Source organism: Triticum aestivum, chromosome 6A (genome assembly GCF_018294505.1).
Source record: "Triticum aestivum cultivar Chinese Spring chromosome 6A, IWGSC CS RefSeq v2.1, whole genome shotgun sequence".
NCBI lineage: Eukaryota > Viridiplantae > Streptophyta > Magnoliopsida > Poales > Poaceae > Triticum > Triticum aestivum.
In genome coordinates, this window is record NC_057809.1 from 383468840 (window position 1) to 383492622 (window position 23783).

General features: G+C 45.0%; 2 protein-coding genes across 4 annotated transcripts in view; both read right to left on the reverse strand.

Annotated features, from left to right (window-relative positions):
• Positions 1-15378: 15378 nt before the first annotated feature.
• LOC123127597 (rhodanese-like domain-containing protein 11, chloroplastic) lies at positions 15379-18521 on the reverse strand. Its single transcript, XM_044547349.1, has 10 exons — positions 18238-18521; positions 18047-18163; positions 17717-17824; positions 17538-17634; positions 17148-17187; positions 16985-17059; positions 16361-16448; positions 16221-16288; positions 15833-15905; positions 15379-15742 (listed from the first exon to the last, which is right to left on the reverse strand). The coding sequence occupies exons 1-10, from the start codon at positions 18352-18354 to the stop codon at positions 15659-15661; spliced, it is 867 nt and encodes a 288-aa protein (XP_044403284.1). The 5' UTR covers positions 18355-18521; the 3' UTR covers positions 15379-15658.
• A 103-nt stretch (positions 18522-18624) lies between these two features.
• Positions 18625-23783, reverse strand: part of LOC123127596 (protein GLE1) — a 28872-nt gene continuing 23713 nt past the window's right edge. For all 3 annotated transcript variants that reach the window (XM_044547346.1, XM_044547347.1, XM_044547348.1), the window contains 8 exons: positions 23200-23294; positions 22934-23004; positions 21565-21646; positions 20978-21073; positions 20290-20373; positions 19885-20013; positions 19306-19428; positions 18625-19217 (listed from right to left, as the gene is read on the reverse strand). In XM_044547346.1, coding sequence (XP_044403281.1) covers positions 18999-19217; positions 19306-19428; positions 19885-20013; positions 20290-20373; positions 20978-21073; positions 21565-21646; positions 22934-23004; positions 23200-23294 — 899 coding nt within the window. In that variant the 3' untranslated portion in view covers positions 18625-18998. The remainder of the gene's footprint in view (positions 19218-19305; positions 19429-19884; positions 20014-20289; positions 20374-20977; positions 21074-21564; positions 21647-22933; positions 23005-23199; positions 23295-23783) is intronic.

Here is a 23783-nt window from a genome sequence, read left to right on the forward strand (position 1 = left end):
GTCCCTTGCCCTTGGTATCGATGTTGTTGCCAACATAAATGACAAGCTATACTCTGACATGCCTTGCTTACATGATCGTGCAAGACATCACCCCTCTTCCTACTATTAGCCCACATGGTGGGCCCATAACCCCTAGTTCCACATGATCGAAACCTGACTCTCCTATACACCCCCTATTCGCAAGGTTGTTCCTCGTGCGTGGCCTCGTATGTAATTCACGGACCACCTTCCTAGTGATCTATTTTGGTAACATAAGCAATACTTATTCTCGTTGCTCTGGACCCCTTTCACACTTTGTTTCAGGCAACGGACGATTGCCTACCTGCTTGAAACTTCCCATGATACCTCCTTACTTCACTCTTGATATCTTCTGAAGTTTCAATTCGAGAGTTACTTTCCGCCACCTTCCTCGATGTTATCGACCAGATAGTCAACCTTGCAGAGGTCCGTTCTTCTGGAATACCCACCCTTTATTCTTTCGTAAGTATGATGGAGTTCCTGAAGAAAGGATGCCGACTTCATCACGATGACCTAAAGAAGAGAAATGAAGACATCAACATAATGGATCAACCTCTTCGAGAAGAGCAACCAAGACCGGGAAGATTTGTTATAATTTCGTAACCAGACCTTTCCCCCTTACTCTACCTCTTAAATCTCGGGACGAGATTTCTTATAGTTGAGGAGAATTGTGACGCCCGGATAATTAGGCTACAGTAATCCCGCGCTAACGATGCCACGTCACCTCGATTACTATTGCTAATCTCGTGTTAGTTCGAAACCCATTCAAATTCAAATTCAAAATTAAGCAAACAATAAAAGTTTTCAAATATTAAAACTAAAATGTTCGGAGTGAGCCAAATAATGCATAGGTAATTATAATGGAGAAACCACACTTTAATAAATGTTTAAATATTCAAATGATAATAAAGCAATAGTAAGAACTATTATTTAAATACCTTTAAATAATAAATAATTACAAAACTATTTTATTTAGTTACCCAAATTGATGTGGAAGTAGTAAATATAATAATACTAATTTAGGAACCATTTGTGTATTTTATAAAACTATAACCATTTTAGAAATAAAAGGAAAAAAATGGAAAATAAATAAAAAGAAAAGAGCGAACCAAAACAAATGAAAGGAGAAGATCCCATCCCTCTGGGCCGTGGCCCAGCCAGCCACTGGGCTAGCAAGGCCAGCCCAGCCGGCGACCCCCCTTAACCTCCCACTCCCTTGTGACCTAGATCGGCCCATCCCACTTTCCCCGACGCCTCGCTCCTCTCCTTCCTCCCCCGTCTGGATCGGGATCAGGGCAACCGCGCCCCCGACCTCGCCGACGCCGATGCCACGCACCACCCCGTCGTACCTCGCCGGCGCCCCGGTGCCCACTACCATTGTCGGATCTCCCTTGCGGGATCGACCGCGCCGCTCGTCCCCCCGCGACCCATCGACGGACGCCATCGACGCCGTCCTCTCCGTCAATGCCGACGTCCCCGACAACCTCCTCGCCCCCCGTTGCCTCGAACCCTACGGCCTCTGTGAGCCACCATCCCCTTCCTTCTCCTCCTTCCCCTGTCGCCGCGCACCTCGTCCCGACGCAGCGCGCCCCGCTAGCTCACCCGCACGCCGTTGCCCGCTGCTTCGTCTCGCCCGCTGGCCGCCTCTGCCCGCCGGCGTCGTCGCCTCCGTCTGCCTGCACACGCTGTCCCGCACCTCACTCCACTCTGCTGGCCCCGTGCTTCTCCAGCCACCTTCGGCGTCGGCGCCCATCCGCGCACTGCCCCGACGCCCCACTGCTCCCGCTGCCCCGCCTAGTGCCCTCGCCGTGTCCGCCTCCCGCAGCCCCGCTGCTGCCTCGCCTGCGTCGCCGCGCTCACCGCGCCCTCGTGCGTCGCTCGCGCCCGCCGTCGACCGCGGCTCTCGCTGCCGCCCCTAATGCCGTTCGCCGGCCGCGCCCCGCAGTCGCCTCGCTCCCGCTCGGGCGACGCCGCGCCCGGGCTCGCCCCTGTCGGGCGCCCGCACCCGTTCGCGCACCCGCGCCCACGCCGTCCCCTGCGCTCCACTGCTTCACCACGGCCGCGCCGCAGAACCCCCCTACTGCCGCGCCAGTCGCCGCCTCCAGCGAGCGCGTGCCCCGGCTCGCCGCTGCCTTGGTCACCCGCGCGCCCTGTCGGGTGCTCCCCCGCGTGCCCGTGCCTGCTTGTGCCCCTGACCCTATGACACGGGGGCCCCACGGCCCCAGAACGTTTTTGTTAAAAAAAGAATTTAAAAATAAAAAGTAAATAAAAACAATTAATTAATTAAATTAAATTAAAGAATTAATTAACTTTAATTTTGATTAATTAAACTAATCAATTAACTAAACTAATTAAACTGTTAGTTAATTAATTAATCAGTCAATGATAGTGGGGCCCACACCTAATTAATTCTAATTAGGTTAATTAAAATTGGATAATTAAAATGTGTCACTGACCAGTGGGACCCACTGGTCAGGTTGACCAGTCAACACCCCTGTTGATTGCTGACGTCATGCTAACGTCAGCCTGCACTATTCTGGATAATGTTGAATTAAATTAATTAAATAAATTCTAAAAATGTTTTAAAACCTTAGAAAATCATATAAAATAAACCATAGCTCAGATGAAAATACTTTCTACATGAAAGTTTCTCAGAACGACGAGACGAATCCGGATGCGCAGCCCGTTCATCCGCCACGCAGCCCTAGCATAGCGAACACGCAACTTTCCCCCTCCGGTTTATCTGTCCGAAAACGCGAAACACCGGAGATGTTTCCCCCGTTGACCGGTACCACCTCATACCGCGTTAGGGCATCCCTAGCACCAATACTTGTCATGTCATGCATCGCTATGCATCTGTTTGCTTAATATTTATTGTTTCTTCCCCCTCTTCTGTCGCTAGACACCGAGACCGACGCCGCTGCTACCCAGTACGACTACGGTGTTGACGACCCCTCTCTCTTGCCGGAGCAATCAGGCAAGCCCCCCCTTGATCACCAGATATCGCCTATTCTTCTCTACTGCTTGCATTAGAGTAGTGTAGCATGTTACTGCTTTACGTTAATCCTATTCTGTTGCATAGCCTGTCATTGTTGCTACAACTATTGATACCTTACCTGCAATCCTACATGCTTAGTATAGGTTGCTAGTACTTCATCAATAGCCCTACATTCTAGTCCGTCTGCCATGCTATACTATCGGGCCGTGATCACTCGGGAGGCGATCATGGGTATATACATACATATATACATACTATACAGGTGGTGACTAAAGTCGGGTCGGCTCGTTGAGTACCCGCGAGTGATTTCGATGTTGGGGGCTGAAGGGACAGGTGGCTCCATCCCGGTAGAGGTGGGTCTGGGTTCCCGAAGGCCCCCGACTGTTACACTGTGGCGGAGCGACATGGCAGGTTGAGACCACCTAGGAGAGAGGTGGGCCTGGCCCTAGTCGGCGTCCGCGGTTATTTCTAAATAACACGCTAAACGAGATCTTGGTATTTGATCTGAGTCTGGCCACTGGCGTATACGCACTAACCAACTACGCGGGAATAGTTATGGGCACTCGACGTCGTGGTATGAGCCGAAGCCTTCGTGACGTCAGCGACTGAGCGGCGCGCGCCGGGTTGGACCGCGTAACACAACTTCCTTTGTAATGGAGGTTGCTAGGTCTGCTCTCCGGCCACCCTCGCTGTTGGGTTTCGTAGTAATTTCAAAAATTTTCCTACGCGCACACAGGATCATGTGATGCATAGCAACGAGAGGAGAGTGTTGTCTACGTACCCAACGCAGACCGACTGCGGAAGCGATGACACGACGTAGAGGAAGTAGTCGTACGTCTTCACGATCCAACCGATCAAGCACCGAAACTACGGCACCTCCGAGTTCGAGCACACGTTCAGCTCGATGACGATCCCCGGACTCTGATCCAGCAAAGTGTCGGGGAAGAGTTTCGTCAGCACGACGGCGTGGTGACGATCTTGATGAACTACAGCAGCAGGGCTTCGCCTAAACTCCGCTACAGTATTATCGAGGAATATGGTGGCAGGGGGCACCGCACACGGCTAAGGAATCGATCACGTGGATCAACTTGTGTCAACTTGTGTGTTTAGAGGTGCCCCTGCCTCCGTATATAAAGGAGCCAAGGGGGGAGGAGGCGCCGGCCAGGAGGAGGTGGCGCAGGAGGAGTCCTACTCCTACCGGGAGTAGGACTCCCCCCCCCAATCCTATTCCAACTAGGATTCCCAAGGGGGAAAGAGGGAGAGGGGTGGCCGGCCACCTCTCCTAGTCCTAATAGGACTAGGGGAAGGGGGGAGGCGCGCAGCCCCCTTGGGCTGCCCCTTTCTCCTTTCCACTAAGGCCCATGATGGCCCATATGGCTCCCGGGGGGTTCCGGTAACCTCCCGGTAACCCGGTAAAATCCCGATTTCACCCGGAACACATCCGATGTCCAAACATAGACTTCCAATATATCAATCTTTATGTCTCGACCATTTCGAGACTCCTCGTCATGCCCGTGATCACATCCGGGACTCCGAACAACCTTCGGTACATCAAAATGCATAAACTCATAATATAACTGTCATCGTAACCTTAAGCGTGCGGACCCTACGGGTTCGAGAACAATGTAGACATGACCGAGACACGTCTCCGGTCAATAACCAATAGCGGGACCTGGATGCCCATATTGGCTCCTACATATTCTACGAAGATCTTTATCGGTCAGACCGCATAACAACATACGTTGTTCCCTTTGTCATCGGTATGTTACTTGCCCGAGATTCGATCGTCGGTATCCAATACCTAGTTCAATCTCGTTACCGGCAAGTCTCTTTACTCGTTCCGTAATACATCATCTCACAACTAACATATTAGTTGCAGTGCTTGCAAGGCTTATGTGATGTGCATTACCGAGAGGGCCCAGAGATACCTCTCCGACAATCGGAGTGACAAATCCTAATCTCGAAATACGCCAACCCAACATCTACCTTTGGAGACACCTGTAATGCTCCTTTATAATCACCCAGTTACGTTGTGACGTTTGGTAGCACCCAAAGTGTTCCTCCGGCAAACGGGAGTTGCATAATCTCATAGTCATAGGAACATGTATAAGTCATGAAGAAAGCAATAGCAACATACTAAACGATCAGGTGCTAAGCTAATGGAATGGATCATGTCAATCAGATCATTCAACTAATGATGTGACCTCGTTAATCAAATAACAACTCATTGTTCATGGTCAGGAAACATAACCATCTTTGATTAACGAGCTAGTCAAGTAGAGGCATACTAGTGACACTCTGTTTGTCTATGTATTCACACATGTATTATGTTTCCGGTTAATACAATTCTAGCATGAATAATAAACATTTATCATGATATAAGGAAATAAATAATAACTTTATTATTGCCTCTAGGGCATATTTCCTTCAGTCTCCCACTTGCACTAGAGTCAATAATCTAGTTCACATCGCCATGTGATTTAACAGCAATAGTTCACATCACCATGTGATTAACACCCATAGTTCACATCGCTATGTGACCAACACCCAAAGGGTTTACTAGATTCAGTAATCTAGTTCACATCGCTATGTGATTAACACCCAAGGAGTACTAAGGTGTGATCATGTTTTGCTTGTGAGAGAATCTTAGTCAACGGGTATGTCATATACAGATCCGTAAGTATTTTGCGAATTCTATGTCTACAATGCTCTGCACGGAGCTACTCTAGCTAATTGCTCCCACTTTCAATATGTATCTAGATCAAGACTTAGAGTCATCTAGATTAGTTTCAAACTTGCATCGGCGTAACCTTTTACGACGAACCTTTTTCCATAATCGAGAAACATATCCTTATTCCACTAAGGACAATTTTGACCGCTCTCCAGTGATCTACTCCTAGATCACTATTGTACTCCCTTGCCAAACTCAGTGGTATGGCATACAATAGATCTGGTATACAGCATGGCATACTTTATAGAACCTATGACTGAGGCATAGGGAATGACTTTCATTCTCTTTCTATTTTCTGCCGTGGTCGGGCTTTGAGTCTTACTCAACTTAACACCTTGCAACACAGGCAAGAACTCCTTCTTTGACTGTTCCATTTTGAACTATTTCAAAAATTTATCAAGGTATGTATTCATTGAAAAAATCTTATCAAGCGTCTTCATCTATCTATATAGATCTTGATGCTCAATGTGTAAGCAGCTTCACCAAGGTCTTTCTTTGAAAAACTTTTATTCAAGTATCCTTTCATGCTTTGCAGAATAATTCTACATTATTTCCGATCAACAATATGTCATTCACATATACTTATCAGAAATGTTGTAGTGCTCCCACTCACTTTCTTGTAAATACAGGCTTCACTGTAAGTCTGTACAATAACTATATGCTTTGATCAACTTATCAAAGCGTATATTCCAACTCCGAGATTCTTGCACCAGTCCATAAATGGATCGCTGGAGCTTGCACACTTTGTTAGCTCCCTTTGGATCGACAAAACCTTCCGGTTGCATCATATACAACTCTTCTTCCAGAAATCCATTCAGGAATGCAGTTTTGACATCCATCTGCCAAATTTCATAATCATAAAATGCGGCAATTGCTAACATGATTCGGACAGACTTTTAAGCATCGATACGAGTAAGAAAATCTCATCGTATTCAATACCTTGAACTTTGTCAAAAACCTTTTTCGACAAGTCTAGCTTTGTAGATAGTAACACTACTATCAACGTCCGTCTTCCTCTTGAAGATCCATTTATTCTTAATGACTCACCGATCATCGGGCAAGTCAATCAAAGTCTACACTTTGTTCTCATACATGGATCATATCTCAGATTTCATGGCCTCAAGCCATTTCGTGGAATCTGGGCTCATCATTGCTTCCTCATAGTTCGTAGGTTCATCATGGTCTAGTAACATGACTTCCAGAACATGATTACCGTACCACTCTGGTGCGGATCTTACTCTGGAAGACCTACGAGGTTTGGTAGTAACTTGATCTGAAGTTTGATGATCATCATCATTAACTTCCTCACTTATTGGTGTAGGAATCACTGGAACTGATTTCTGTGATGAACTACTTTCCAATAAGGGAGAAGGTATAATTACCTCATCAAGTTCTACTCTCCTCCCACTCACTTCTTTCGAGAGAAACTCCTTCTCTGGAAAGGATCCATTTTAGCAACGAATGTCTTGCCTTCGGATCTGTGATAGAAGGTGTACCCAACAATTTCCTTTGGGTATGAAGACGCACTTCTCCGATTTGGGTTCGAGCTTATCAGGATGAAACCTTTTTCACATAAGCATCGCAGCCCCAAACTTTAAGAAACAACAGGTTAGGTTTACTGCTAAACCATAGTTCATACAGTGTCGTCTCAACGGATTTAGATGGTGCCCTATTTTAAAACGTGAATGCAGCTGTCTCTAATGCATAACCCCAAAACGATAGTGGTAAAGAGATATCATAGATCGCACCATATCAAATAAAGTGCGGTTACGACGTTCGGACACACCATAACGATGTGGTGTTCCAGGTGGCGTGAGCTGTGAAACTATTCCACATTGTTTTAATTGAAGACCAAACTCGTAACTCAAATATTTGTCTCCGCGATCAGATCGCAGAAACTTTATTTTCTTGTTACGATGATTTTTCCACTTCACTCTGAAATTCTTTGAACCTTTCAACTATTTCAGACTTATGTTTCATCAAGTAGATATACCCATATCTGCTCAAATCATCTTGTGAAGGTCAGAAAACAACGATGCTTGCCACGAGCAACAGCACTCATTGGATCGCATACATCGGTATGTATTATTTCCAACAAGTCAGTAACTCGTTCCATTGTTCCGAAGAACGGAGTTTTAGTCATCTTGCCCAAAAGGCACGGTTCGCAAGCATCAAATGATTCATAACCAAGTGATTTCCGAAAATCCATCTTTATGGAGTTTCTTCATGCGCTTTACACCGATATGACCCAAACGGCAGTGCCACAAATAAGTTGCACTATCATTATTAACTTTGCATCTTTTGGCATCAATATTATGAATATGTGTATCACTACGATCGAGATCCAATGAACCATTTTCATTGGGTGTGTAACCATATAAGGTTTTATTCATGTAAATAGAACAACAGTTTATTCTCTTACTTAAATGAATAACCGTATTGCAATAAACATGATCAAATCATATTCATGCTCAACGCAAACACCAAATAACATTTATTTAGGTTCAACACTAATCCCGAAAGAATAGGGAGTGTGCGATGATGATCATATCAATCTTGAAACTACTTTCAACACACATCATCACTTCACCCTTAACTAGTTTCTGTTTATTCTGCAACTCCCGTTTCGAGTTACTACTCTTAGCAACTGAACCAGTACCAAATACCGAGGGGTTGCTATAAACACTAGTAAAGCACACATCAAACACCTGTATATCAAATATACCCTTTTTCACTTTGCCATCCTTCTTATCCACCAAATATTTAGGGTAGTTCCGCTTCCAGTGACCATTTCCTTTGCAGTGTAAGCACTCAGTTTCAGGCTTTGGTTCAGCTTTGGGCTTCTTCGTGGGAGTGACAACTTGCTTGTCAATCTACTTGAAGTTCCCCTTTCTTTCCCTTTGCCCTTTTCTTGAAACTAGTGATCTTGTCAACCATCAACACTTGATGCTCTTTCTTGATTTCTACCTTCGTTGATTTCAACATCACGAAGAGCTCGGGAATCATTTTCATCATCCCTTGCATACTATAGTTCATCACGAAGTTCTACTAACTTGGTGATGGTGACTAGAGAATTCTGTCAATCACTATCTTATCTGGAAGATTAACTCCCACTTGATTCAAGCGATTGAAGTACCCAGACAATCTGAGCACATGCTCACTAGTTGAGCGATTCTCCTCCATCTTTTAGCTATAGAACTTGTTGGAGACTTCATATCTCTCAACTCGGGTATTTGCTTGAAATATTAACTTCAATTCCTGGAACATCTCATATGGTCCATGACGTTCAAAACGTCTTTGAAGTCCCGATTCTAAGCCGTTAAGCATGGTGCACTAAACTATCAAGTAGTCATCATATTGAGCTAGCCAGACGTTCATAACTTCTGCATCTGCTCCTGCAATAGGTCTGTCACCTAGCGGTGCATTAAGGACATAATTCTTCTGTGCAGCAATGAGGATTTAACCTCAGATCACGGATCAAATCCGCAACATTGCTACTAACATTTTTCAACACAATTTTCTCTAGGAACATATCAAAATAAACACAGGGAAGCAACAACGCGAGCTATTGATCTACAACATGATTTGCAAAATACTACCAGGACTAAGTTCATGATAAATTTAAGTTCAATTAATCATATTACTTAAGAACTCCCACTTAGATAGACATCCCTCTAATCCTCTAAGTGATCACGTGATCCAAATCAACTAAACCATAACCGATCATCACGTGAGATGGAGTAGTTTTCAATGGTGAACATCGTTATGTTGATCATATCTACTATATGATTCACGCTCGACCTTTCGGTCTCCGTGTTCCGAGGCCATATCTGCATATGCTAGGCTCGTCAAGTTTAACCTGAGTATTCTGCGTGTGCAAAAACTGGCTTGCACCCGTTGTAGATGGACGTAGAGCTTATCACACCCGATCATCACGTGGTGTCTGGGCACGACGAACTTTGGCAACGGTGCATACTCAGGGAGAACACTTCTTGATAATTTAGTGAGAGATCATCTTATAATGCTACCGTCAATCAAAGCAAGATAAGATGCATAAAAGATAAACATCACATGCAATCAATATAAGTGATATGATATGGCCATCATCATCTTGTGCCTGTGATCTCCATCTCCGAAGCACCGTCATGATCACCATCGTCACCGGCGCGACACCTTGATCTCCATCGTAGCATCGTTGTCGTCTCGCCAATCTTATGCTTCCACGACTATCACTACCGTTTAGTAATAAAGTAAAGCATTACATCGCGATTGCATTGCATACAATAAAGCGACAACCATATGGCTCCAGCCAGTTGCCGATAACTCGGTTACAAAACATGATCATCTCATACAATAAAATTCAGCATCATGCCTTGACCATATCACATCACAACATGCCCTGCAAAAACAAGTTAGACGTCCTCTACTTTGTTGTTGCATGTTTTACGTGGCTGCTACGGGCTTAAGTAAGAACCAATCTCACCTACGCATCAAAACCACAACGATAGTTTGTCAAATAGACTCCGTTTTAACCTTCGCAAGGACCGGGCGTAGCCATACTTGGTTCAACTAAAGTTGGAGAGGCAGTCGCCCGCAAGCCATCTCTGTGCAAAGCACGTCGAGGGAACCGGTCTCGCGTAAGCGTACGCGTAAGGTTGGTCCGGGTCGTCTCGTCCAACAATACCGCCGAACCAAAATATGACATGCTGGTAGGCAGTATGACTTGTATCGTCCACAACTCACTTGTGTTCTACTCGTGCATATAACATCAACATCAATAACCTAGGCTCGGATGCCACTGTTGGGTTTCGTAGTAATTTCAAAAAATTTCCTACGCGCACACAGGATCATGTGATGCATAGCAACGAGAGGAGAGTGTTGTCTACGTACCCAACGCAGACCGACTGCGGAAGCGATGACACGACGTAGAGGAAGTAGTCGTACGTCTTCACGATCCAACCGATCAAGCACCGAAACTACGGCACCTCCGAGTTCGAGCACACGTTCAGCTCGATGACGATCCCCGGACTCTGATCCAGCAAAGTGTCGGGGAAGAGTTTCGTCAGCACGACGGCGTGGTGACGATCTTGATGAACTACAGCAGCAGGGCTTCGCCTAAACTCCGCTACAGTATTATCGAGGAATATGGTGGCAGGGGGCACCGCACACGGCTAAGGAATCGATCACGTGGATCAACTTGTGTCAACTTGTGTGTTTAGAGGTGCCCCTGCCTCCGTATATAAAGGAGCCAAGGGGGGAGGAGGCGCCGGCCAGGAGGAGGTGGCGCAGGAGGAGTCCTACTCCTACCGGGAGTAGGACTCCCCCCCCCAATCCTATTCCAACTAGGATTCCCAAGGGGGAAAGAGGGAGAGGGGTGGCCGGCCACCTCTCCTAGTCCTAATAGGACTAGGGGAAGGGGGGAGGCGCGCAGCCCCCTTGGGCTGCCCCTTTCTCCTTTCCACTAAGGCCCATGATGGCCCATATGGCTCCCGGGGGGTTCCGGTAACCTCCCGGTAACCCGGTAAAATCCCGATTTCACCCGGAACACATCCGATGTCCAAACATAGACTTCCAATATATCAATCTTTATGTCTCGACCATTTCGAGACTCCTCGTCATGCCCGTGATCACATCCGGGACTCCGAACAACCTTCGGTACATCAAAATGCATAAACTCATAATATAACTGTCATCGTAACCTTAAGCGTGCGGACCCTACGGGTTCGAGAACAATGTAGACATGACCGAGACACGTCTCCGGTCAATAACCAATAGCGGGACCTGGATGCCCATATTGGCTCCTACATATTCTACGAAGATCTTTATCGGTCAGACCGCATAACAACATACGTTGTTCCCTTTGTCATCGGTATGTTACTTGCCCGAGATTCGATCGTCGGTATCCAATACCTAGTTCAATCTCGTTACCGGCAAGTCTCTTTACTCGTTCCGTAATACATCATCTCACAACTAACATATTAGTTGCAGTGCTTGCAAGGCTTATGTGATGTGCATTACCGAGAGGGCCCAGAGATACCTCTCCGACAATCGGAGTGACAAATCCTAATCTCGAAATACGCCAACCCAACATCTACCTTTGGAGACACCTGTAATGCTCCTTTATAATCACCCAGTTACGTTGTGACGTTTGGTAGCACCCAAAGTGTTCCTCCGGCAAACGGGAGTTGCATAATCTCATAGTCATAGGAACATGTATAAGTCATGAAGAAAGCAATAGCAACATACTAAACGATCAGGTGCTAAGCTAATGGAATGGATCATGTCAATCAGATCATTCAACTAATGATGTGACCTCGTTAATCAAATAACAACTCATTGTTCATGGTCAGGAAACATAACCATCTTTGATTAACGAGCTAGTCAAGTAGAGGCATACTAGTGACACTCTGTTTGTCTATGTATTCACACATGTATTATGTTTCCGGTTAATACAATTCTAGCATGAATAATAAACATTTATCATGATATAAGAAAATAAATAATAACTTTATTATTGCCTCTAGGGCATATTTCCTTCACTCGCAACGTGCAGGTGTGCAATGGGCGATGGGCCCAGACCCCCGCGCCATAGGATTTAGACCGGCGTGCTGACCTCTCTGTTGTGCCTAGGTAGGGCTGCAACGTGTTGATCTTCCGAGGCCGGACATGACCCAGGAAAGTGTGTCCGGCCAAAGGGGATCGAGCGTGTTGGGAAATGTGGTGCACCCCTGCAGGGAAGTTAATCTATTCGAATAGCCGTGTCCCTCGGTAAAAGGACGACCCGGAGTTGTACCTTGACCTTATGACAACTAGAACCGGATACTTAATAAAACACACCCTTCCAAATGCCAGATACAACCGGTGATCGCTCTCTCACAGGGCGACGAGGGGAGGATCACCGGGTAGGATTATGCAATGCGATGATACTTGGTTAACTTACCATCTACTCTCTTCTTCTGCTGCAAGATGGAGGTTACCAGAAGCGTAGTCTTCGATAGGACTAGCTATCCCCCTCTTATTCCAGCATTCTGCAGTTCAGTCCACATATGCTATCCCTTTTCCATTTGATACCAATGCATGCATATGTAGTGTAGCTCCTTGCTTGCGAGTACTTTGGATGAGTACTCACGGTTGCTTTGCTCCCCATTCCCCCCTTTCTATACCCGATTGCTGCGACCAGATGACGGAGTCCAGGAGCCACACGCCACCGTCGACGATGACTCCTACTATGCTGGAGGTGCCTACTACTATGTGTAGGTCGCTGACGATGGCCAGGAGTAGTTTAGGAGGATCCCAGGCAGGAGGCCTGCGCCTCTTTCGATATGTATCCCTATTTGTGCTAGCCTTTTTATGGCAGACTTGTTTAACTTATGTCTGTACTCAGATATTGTTGCTTCCACTGACTCGTCTATGATCGAGCTCTTGTATTCGAGCCCTCGAGGCCCCTGGCTTGTAATATGATGCTTGTGACTTATTTTATTTGTAGAGTTGTGTTGTGATATCTTCCCGTGAGTCCCTGATCTTGATCGTACACATTTGCGTGTATGATTAGTGTATGATTGAATCGGGGGCGTCACAGAACTGGTGCCCCTGCCCCTGGGAGCACAATGTGCATTCTGGCACATGTGAGGAACATATCAGCTCCCCTCCGTCCGCCACGCGCACCTTGTAAGCCCTTGAAAATGGCTGCACGCCCTTGATTCCCTCGGCAAAACGCTTGTTGATGAAGGAGTTGGTGCTGCCTGATTCGACCAACATCAGCACCTCTCGGCCCTGAATCCAAGCGCGGAGTTGAAACGCCTTCTGGGACACACCTCCTATCGCTCCTGATCTCGAGATCGCCATGACTATGGCTTGTCCTGGTTCTTCTGGTGTTTTGTCCTGCATTTCTGCCGACGCGTCGATGCCGAAGGGCTCCAGCAGCTCCTCCGCGACGTGGAGCTGCACCGAGGTGGGGCACACGTGTTCTTGGCCCTAGCGCTCGCCGCACTTGAAGCATAATCCTCGTGCCCTTCGGTAATCTTGGAGGGTCTTGATTTTTGCTGCTTCTGCTCTTGCTGCATCCGTGCCGCGCCGATCAGTCGCCCCTGCCTGTGGCGGGGCACGTCCTGGTGGAGGAGGCAGGGGCAGCGCTGTTGGCAATCGTGCCGTATGGTCAGGCGGCCGCGCCGCTGATTGCCTGAATGGCTCTGTGTGCGCCCCGTCTGCCACCTCCTCCTGCAGCAGAGCCAGGGCGCACGTTGTGTCCAGGTCCGGTGGTCGTTGCACCATGACCACCGCCCTGATATCCGGTCTTAGCCCTTCCACAAAACGAGTAAGAAAGTAGAATGGGTGAATCGCGTCTGAATATGAACTCAAACGATTTGTAATAAGCTCAAATTTCTCTATGAAATCAACTACTGAGGTAGTTTGCTTAATGGTGTAGAAATGGCGAATTAGCATTTGTTGTCTATCTCGCCCAAATCTAGTACAAAGCAGAGCGACAAAGGACTCCCAAGTAAATGATCCTAGTTTCTTCTGGATGGACTGAAGCCATATAGCAGCCGAGCCCGAAAAATTCAGGGCGGCCATGGGAACCAAAAAAGAGTCATGTATCCTGAACATGTTAATGTATTGTTCACACATAGTCTTCCACAGATTGGGATTTTCCCCCGAGAACTGCGAAAAGGCTATCGACGATGCGCCTGACCCAGCCCCGCCAGCATTTGACTAGCATGCGCGAACGGTGATGGTAAAGCACTAGGAGAAGGGATCTCGATCTGACCGTTGGGCGGGAGCGGCGGTGGTGTCTGGAATGACACCGCCGACGTCACCCGTTGCAGATGGAACACGTCGTGGTCATCGGACCCGCGTGAAGCATCCGCCGCGCCCTCCGCAACACGTAGAGGAGTGCCACGGGCCGCTGGCGGTGGCGCCATGGGAGCTGGCGCCTGGGTGCCCCCGCCGTTGGTGTCGTTGTTGCCGGGTCGCTCTTGCTGAAGCACAGCGACCGCGTCCCCCCAGATCGGCCACGCGTCGCTCCAGATCGGGCCGCCACGCCGCCAGATCGTCGAGGCGGGTGGTGACCGCCGTGAGCGCCGCGGTGTTGGCCTCCATCATGGAGGTAAGCTTGTCGAGGTAGGTTTTGACCGCGGGATCCATGTGCTCCAATTGCAGTCGTGCGTGACGCAGACTTCGCGTCTCGATGAACTGCGCCAGACCACGCGATAGGAATGGTGGTGGTGGCGACTGATACCAGATGTAAGGGACACACTAGGTAGCTCAAGTATTTGGTGGCAATCTCACTCATAGATACAAATTTAGGTAGCAATTACACAGTTCAGGAGGTAGCTAGGGTTCTAGCGAGGAGGAAGAAAGGGGATCGGATCAGGAGTTGGTAGCCGCCGGGTGCCGTTTGCCGTGATCCACCGGGTACCCTAGGAGGAGGGGGTCGCTGGCTTCAGTAGTGCTCCGGGTCGGGCCGGCCTTGTTCACCCATTCTGGGCCGGTGTAGCGTGGGTTGCTCTTGTGCGCGCGGCGCTGGCTGTCTTGACGATCCTGGCATGTGGGCCTTCTTGGGCAGGGTCACTAACACAATGAGATTTATATCCACACATGTGATATTTTTTATGTGATATTTTGAGACTCAAGATTTTCTGAACAGAATTTTCAACAGGAGAATTCCACGAAATCATAATTATCCTGTGCGGCCTGAACTTCTGTAATTCATCGAGTCAGAAATGAGGCTCTAGATTCATAACTAGATACTTCTAGGAAAGAACATTCCGTCTCCGTGTGTTATCATAGCAGGCATGAGGAACGGCCTAACTGTGTCCTCGTGCAGTTGTTTTGGGTCTCTCTCAAGATGAACGCCCGAAATGATGCCTTCAAGTTAGCTTGAACACCACAGCATCTTCCTCGGAATCGATCAGTTAATGAGGCTGTAATTGTTGAAGCAGAGGGCCAATACTTTGGGCACCCACAAACAGAGCATCTGCTAGCACAATTGCTCCAACCTGTGTGGTTCGAGGAAGAAGAAGAATGTTTAAAGATCTTTCCATTGCAGACAAGAGTTAAGTACATGCATATTTTTCAAAACGAATTACCAATCGGCCCGTGAAGAGCAGCCGATATCCCCATCCTTCCTTTGCAGCCTGTGCACGTTGCTGATCCGTCCAGCTGAAACCAAGTTGTCAAAAAAGATTCAGGATTAGTACCCTAGTGGATGTCATTTCACTAACGATGCTGAATGCTTTTGTGGAATGCTGAAACATATTTGGATCATCTCAGAATGATTAGAAAACACAGTATCATGCTTATCTACATGTGTACTGTAATCTGATCGCTCAGGTCTTAGGTTGGTGGCAAGCTCGTAGCTTGTATCTCACAGGAAAATCTTCAACCTTAATACAAGGCCTTGGTGCACACATTTTGGTGAGGAAAATAACACCGTCACACTGACATTATCATAGGTGTTGAGGTCCTGGAACTTACCCAAAAAATTCAGAAACCCCACCGATACCAGCAAGCTTGAAAGGCTGGGAACCTTCCCGCTCAAAGTCCTATAAAGAGAAAAAAACATGAAATTAATATAACTCCAAAATAGAAGATCATAAGATGACTCCTACTCCTACCTCCTCTTCAGCAGCTTCCAATCCTCCTTGTACCCAGAATAAAATTTTGAAGCCAGCATTGTAAAGTTGCTCTGCGGCAGCAATTGATCTGCCAAACATTTTTGGGGATATCAAAACTGTCAGACAAAAATCCACACCGGACGTTGAATCGCAAATGTTCTATGATGGACGCTACAAGATGTAGCAGTAGCACCAATACGATGGGCAGATGCAACCTTAAATTACTAGAGTGCAATGACTGAAAGAGTGATATTTTGTTCAAGATTTCTTTTAGAATCATTTGTCCAAGATTTAGGTAGTTGAAATAGCATCTTGTGTGTATGAGCAGCATGCCACACAAAGCTCAAGTTTAAGAAGTGGTATGCGCCGGTGTCCAGGAAACGGTAGAGACCTTTCTAGTCACATGGTGAGTCTAAATACAGCATAAAAAAACAGTGCTCCATAAAGAACATAGGATGATGAGATGATTTAACTTCCATGAAGGCCAGCAAGGTGAAAAGGTACGAGTATGTGTTGTCAGTGTGTCATGCAGTGCAAATCCAGCATCAGAAAGTCAGAAAATGAGCTAATAAGCAGTACAAATCCAACATCAGAAACTTAGAAAGTGAGCTAACAAGCAATTACCTCAGTCCCTTCTGGCATACTAGGATGATATCTGCATCTTTTGAGAACTTCTCCTCGGTCTGCTGTACAAAGTTCCTAGGAATTTGTTGTAAAGTCAGTCAATCAAATTGGTTTTAAAATACAATTCATGAGAGGCCCAAGTTTTAACAAATGCCAAGCATACTTATTGAATGACATTGTTGAGCTGCCACTCCACCAGCCACCTATTATGCAAGAGTGATGAGAGTTTAGTCACACTTGAAGTCTAGAACTGCAAATGGTGGTACCATATGAGCTGACATACTACAAACGATGGTATTGTATGAGTTGAAAATAAGTCAATCTATGTTGAAAGAAAAGGCCTGTTTTATATCTCGTAACTGTGTTTGATGCACTATTAGCTTATTAGTCTCCAGTCTGGATTGTCTATTCTGAAGAATCACTCCATGCTATGGTCCTTCTATGGCAACTTTTATAATGAAATAGTGCGAACAAAGTTGAACAAATGCCTTCAAGACAGTAGTGCTAGCAACAGTCAGATCCAACGATGTAGCCAGAACTCCATTTGGCATACCAATCATAAAGTTGAATGCTTTCTTGCTGAGGCCATTCAAATCAGACGATGTATCCACATCGAATACTGGAATCCAGGTAGAACCTTTCACCCAGGCCTGCGATACGAGCAAAGGACAGGAAAATGTGAGCATCGACGATTAACCAACACTAGAAATGGTTGTTAGTCCTACCACCAACCTTTTGACGCTCATTTGAAGGCCTAACATCCAGAAGGACCTTGTCCGTGAGTTTGAATGTATAGCCAGCTTCCCTTGGTGTAAGGGTCTTGATCTTCTGCTCCCTGATCTTCAAGCAGAGCATTCCACAGCCATACAAATAACAGCAGTTCATCATTTAGAGATTCATACATGCATTACACACATGGATGCCGAATTCAAACGACAAAGCTTAAGCTAAGAGCGCCGTGATTCCGAGATGAAAGCAACTTCAGAGGAGGTTTGCACAACCGGTGGTACTGTAGACGCGTAGTGTAAACGAAATGAGAAGAGTAGAAAGGCGTGAGCTCACCAGCGTCTCCCACCGCCTCCTGGCAGCGGCCATCTCCTTGGCCTGCCTCGTCTCCTCCTCCTCGCCCCCCTGCCCGCCTCCCACTGCCGCCCCCATCTTCACCACCCCACTCCACCGCTGCACGCACACAACCACCGGCAGCTCAGGGCACAGAAAGAGCACAGGAAAACGCAGGAGACAAAACCGCGTACCTTTGAAGGGAGCAGGCGAGGACGAAAGTAACGGGGACAGGAGGAGGAATGCGCCGCGGCGGCAGGGGAGGAGGCGCCGGCGACGCGGCGTGCGAGGCTGAGAGGTGGTGCTGCCATTTTCTTGGCTTGCTCTCAGGCAGGAGGTTTTAGGCTTTTAGCCGTAGCTTTATCCCCATCTCATACTCGGCTCTGCAATTGGCCAAGGAGAGTGCAACTGCAGACCTTGTGGGGTCCGGAGAACTGGACTGATGCTGAGGCCTGAAAGAGATGCATGGAAAGGGCGTGCACAGCTGCACTGAACATCCTGGTGCTACGACTACCAATAATTCATAAGCAGATATATGACATCTAATATGATTTATCAAGTGTTTATGTTACAAACAATAATTTGATCAACGCAGATGAATTATATTCAGAACAACGTTGACTTCAAACTGACATAAGGTTTGCATCCCATAGTATACATCACAAGAAATCGCATGACCTCCACCAAGTGGCACTTCTATCCTAATTTACTACTCCCCCCGATCCATATCTTAGACATATTTCAGGCTAGATACATCCATTCGAGCGAAAAGTAATTTGGATCGGAGGGAGTAACATGGTGGAAGTCCATCCAAAATAATCTTCAAGACAATTTTAGGCTTCTCCATAAGTTACACCCACGGAGCTTACTCCCTCGGACGAAATAGATGCACCAACTGGCAACTACTGCTGCTAATCATAGCTGATAGCTCTCCATGCCGATCTGATGTTAATTTTCACAAGAACATTTTCGATAGCAGCTGCTGGGCAAGGTACTGCCCTTCTGGCTCCTCCAGATAAATTTTGTCATTCAGATAATTCTGTAGATTATTGATAGCCTCTGGCTGAACTTTCGAACCTTGTGCTTTCAAAGCTGGTATGAAGTGCCGCGATATTACATCTAGAATTTTCATGAACTGTGATCCATATTTCTTGTGAAGCGCAAAACCAGCGACCTAAAAGAAGAACAATCCTGGTTAGCTACAAGTCTGCATACACAGATAGTCAGACACACGGCACACAAGTCCTGATGCGGATCTCTACCTTGAGGAAAGCATGAAGAGCAAAAGCAGTGGCAGGGATCGCCGGGATAGTATTGAGGAACATTGCAAGCCATTTCCATCCCTCGGCTAAGCCATGTGGATGCCGCACACCTTTGATTTCTGTCTGTAGACAAAGTTATGCGGTCATATTTCTGCTCTACTGAAAAACAGCAGTTTGTTGAACACAAGTCTTCTATTTAAGTATAATGTGATAGCATACAACATGGTACTGCCTCCATCCCAAAATTCTTGTCTTAGATTTGTCTAAATACGGATGTATCAAGTCACGTTTTAGTATTAGATACATCCGTATCTAGACAAATCTAAGACAAGAATTTTGGGACGGAGGGAGTACATAATAACTTGTCAAGGTTCATCATGTTGTCATTGCACAAACCATGGCAAAACGTAACTTGTTATCACTGTGCTGAAATTAAAAATAATGGATTGCAGTTAACAGGAAAACAGCCTATTGTTACGGAAAGGACAGAACATAAAATGCATATTTACTACCAAATCTCAATCAGACTTAATTGATGTTTTTACCAAACTGATTATGTCAGACAAGGACTATACACACCTGAATCATGGCAGCATAGAGTTTGACGTATGCAACAACATTTACCAAATACTTCTCAGTGCTCTGAAGTTTTCCATCTTCTTCCTGGTAGCCAATAAGCCTGAAGTAATCTGTGTTTCGTGCTTGTGCCTAAGCAATTACAGATGATGAGATAATCCAAAATATAAGCCAAATATATGGGCCAAAAAATATCAAAATAGTACACATTTCCAAACCATAAAATCAGGTGCATTCACAGTTTAAACATAGATATAACTCTGAGATTTGAAATATTGTATCTTTTGGGCACATCCTCCAAGAAATGGCAACACCAAAAACATAACGGCTTCTGTTTTTTCACCACCTCAAATATAAGCAAGAAGATAAGAAAGCGCTGCTAAAAAGTTCAGTCACATCAAGACGTACATTTAAAGCATGGAGATGCTTTGGAACTGTGTACATGCAAACTTTGTTGAACTCAGCCAGAAGATAATCCATTGCATCTGGTACCTGAATTACACACAGAATTGTAACTGATTGATTATCATCATACTAGAGCTGCAGCAAAGATTGCACACATCTGAAGCCATATGAAATAGGAAAATTTTCATCTTGATAGCAATCTGAGGACGCATAATTGCTTTTAAGACAAACAAATTGACAGCATATGTATGTTACACCATGTCGCACTTCTGTATCTGAGCTACTCAGAGACCATTTAAATTAGCATAAATTAAATACAAAATAATTGTTGTCAGACCTCAGTTCCACACAATTCAAGCTGATATGTCATGCAAGCAAACTATATTTTCACCAAGACTACTTTAACTATCACAAGTTCACAATAAGTCCTGGTAAACAAAACTGCAGCATGTGCACTTGTGCCTACCAGAATATCAAAGATATGTTACATGTACCAGACCTGCAAGAAAGAATTATCCACATATTATCTGTTCAGAAAGTTAAGAGTTTTCAGATTTACTTAATTATATAGTCATGTTGCCTGTTACATATACTGAAATGACACCAACAAAATAGCAAATTGTAGTGATCAATCCACTCAGACTCAGTAATGACTAATGAGCAGTAACACTCTGCAAAGCGAAAAAGATACCTGATTGGTAACTAGTAGCATGACATATCCACAAGCAAAGGCCAATTTTCCAAAGGTTTTGTCCGTCGGATTCCGACTCTTGACTATTGAAATCATCTGTAAAGTAATATCACGTAATTATTGAAGTGTACAATATTGAGAAAATGGGTCAATATGAGTAAAAGTCACGTAACTTTCCACAATGCTAGTTTCAATTCATGCATGGGTGCGTAACTATGTTCAAAACAAGATATCAGCAGCTACAGAAAACATACCATCTAGACTGTAGTATAAAGACTATGTAAATATAACAAATCAATTAGTAATACCATGTTTCTCCCCAAAACAGAAGGTGTCACCATCAACGCACCAGCTAAAGTACATAAACAAGAAAACCATGATTTGCTAATGATTCATGTTTCTAAAGCAAGTGCTTAAGTTTTCATTTACATATGTAACTCTACTGATACTTAAATAGAACCAATCCTGCCAATAACCATGAACGCATGATCATTCTATAGGCCCGTGGACTGGTTTGATAAGCCAGACATATATCATGATGTTTTCTAAAAAGAAAATATAGCAGATAAATGTAGGCATGTAGCTACCTTGTCTGCAAATAAACGACAAGCGATTGGACGAGGACAATCCTGTCCATCTAAAGCTTTAATAAGCTCACTAGCCCTGGCCCTGCAAGGAACAATTAAGCAAGGATTCAAGTTAAATAAGAACTCATACCAAATGTTGACCTAACCAGCAACAGGTATGAACAAACTAACTAGTATTTGTATTTATCATGCACAAGCAATTAAGAAAGAAAGAAGACAAGGGAACAATAAATCAGAACTGACAACCATGCAGGCATGGTGGTAAAATTGACAGCAACAGATGCTTAGAAGCAAGCATCCACAACTTGAGCAATAATTGAATGGTGCAAGCTAATGATGGATTATGCCTGATAAACATTAACTTGAATTGCTAATATGACAGTAAGGAATGCCAGATTATTCTGGTGGCATATAAAACAGTGATGTAGCCCGCTTCTCATTTCCCAAACCATATTGAATCACTTCAATATATATATATATATTATCTTTCCAATGAACATATCACAATTCAGTCCCTCAATGCATAGCAATCATTTCACCTCTGGTGAGAGCATATTGAACCACTTCCGATGTGGCATTCATTTAGAACCATTGTGATTGTTTACAAAAAGGAATTACCACTTGATTTAACTAGGGTATATGAATAACTAATTAGTTACTGCATTTGATATTCCTCTTTCTGTCACTCAACAACAGAAACAAGCATTTTTCTTGAAGAAACAAGTTACTGGTAGTAAGTTTGCATATCAGTCTAAGAGACAGCTGTTCCCACTATTTTAATCCAAAGTGATACAAAAATATTTGTGAAGGACCCCAAAGCATTGGAAATCCTCTATTCCTAAATAGTTGCAACCCACTATCTAATTTTCCTCTCCATAGTCATAAGTTACTTTTTTGGCATTAATATTCAAGCAAAACACGCCACCTCATCAACTCATGCATGTCTTCTTAGGAACTTCATGCAAAATGCTTTTACATTAGTTTTAGTTTATTTAGCACTTATTTATGCATTTAAGAATAGAGGATTGCTGCAGCAACACGCGAGGTATTGTCTAGTAACTTTAACCTTGATGCCTTACTGCATGTATTATGGTTGTCATTTCTTAAAAATATGGCATCAATGTGGAATTGTGGATGATTCTTCAATTTTCCAACAGCCCTTGTCAAGTTAGTTCCAGGTTGTCACAATGGTAGCTTTCTTGTATTTTAAGTGTCCTTATCTGAACTGAACTCTGGCATTTAAGGAGTATTGTACTCCCTCCATCCCAAAATAAGTGTCTCAACTTTATACTAACTCTAGTACAAAGTTGTAATAAGGTCAAGACACTTATTTTGGGACGGAGGGAGTATTTGTTAGTTGTATACTCACTTGACACTGTCGGTAGTTGGCATAAGTTTACTGATAGACTTTCCAATTTGTCGGTCATATCGGCTATACTCCTGCACAATATAACATGGTATCAGTCAAATACAGCCATACAGGTAAGCAGCGTACTAAATATAGATCAGGGACTGACATATGGCGGTACAGTAGAAACCCGGAAAGGGTTGACAGATCAGAATTAGCAAATCAAGCAGTTGCAGCAAGTTGTTCAAAATTGCAATTGAGGACAAAGATCCTTCAGAGAATAAGACCTTGCTGAGGTAAATGTTTGATGGCACTTGGTCATGTAATGCAAGCCTCCGTGATTCCGCTTCTAATGCAGAACTATCAGCATAGATTTTTATTCCTGGAATAAATTTTAGTTAATTAATTCATTAAACACAATCCAATAAATCAAGCTACAGCAGATAATTTTTTTTCCTCAAATGAGGGAAAACACCTCACCCCACTTAACAATGCAGTTGGGAACCAACGGTTTGGATAGATAGCAAACTTGATATAGAAATAGAATATTATTGGTAAACTGTGAGTGCATGAAGGTGCAAATACCAATGTTGTTTCATGCAAGCACTGGACAATCCTTAGCATGGTTCCCAAAATCCAACACAGAATTTTAAGAGTAAATAATGCCCGCAGTACAACAACTTGGCTTGCGGGGCACTTTAGTCCAATATCTCACAAAACACTTGTTTGGCACCCTGGACTTGGCTTGCGTGGCACATACAGTTCAAAAAATACACCTCACAATCGTCCTTCCCTTGTGCCTCGTCGCCTCCATTCCTCGCCAGAAGCTTGGGAGCTGCAGCAGCTGCTTCCATAAACAGGTCATTTGGAG

Coding starts and splice junctions, on each gene's coding strand:
- LOC123127597 (XM_044547349.1), bottom strand. CDS start 18,354: ATGGCAGCACCACCTCTCAGCCTCGCACGCCGCGTCGCCGGCGCCTCC. Junction 17,188..17,537: donor AGCATTCAACTTTATGATTG/GTATGCCAAATG, acceptor CTTGCATAATAG/GTGGCTGGTGGAGTGGCAGC. Junction 17,060..17,147: donor TCAACAATGTCATTCAATAA/GTATGCTTGGCA, acceptor ACAAATTCCTAG/GAACTTTGTACAGCAGACCG.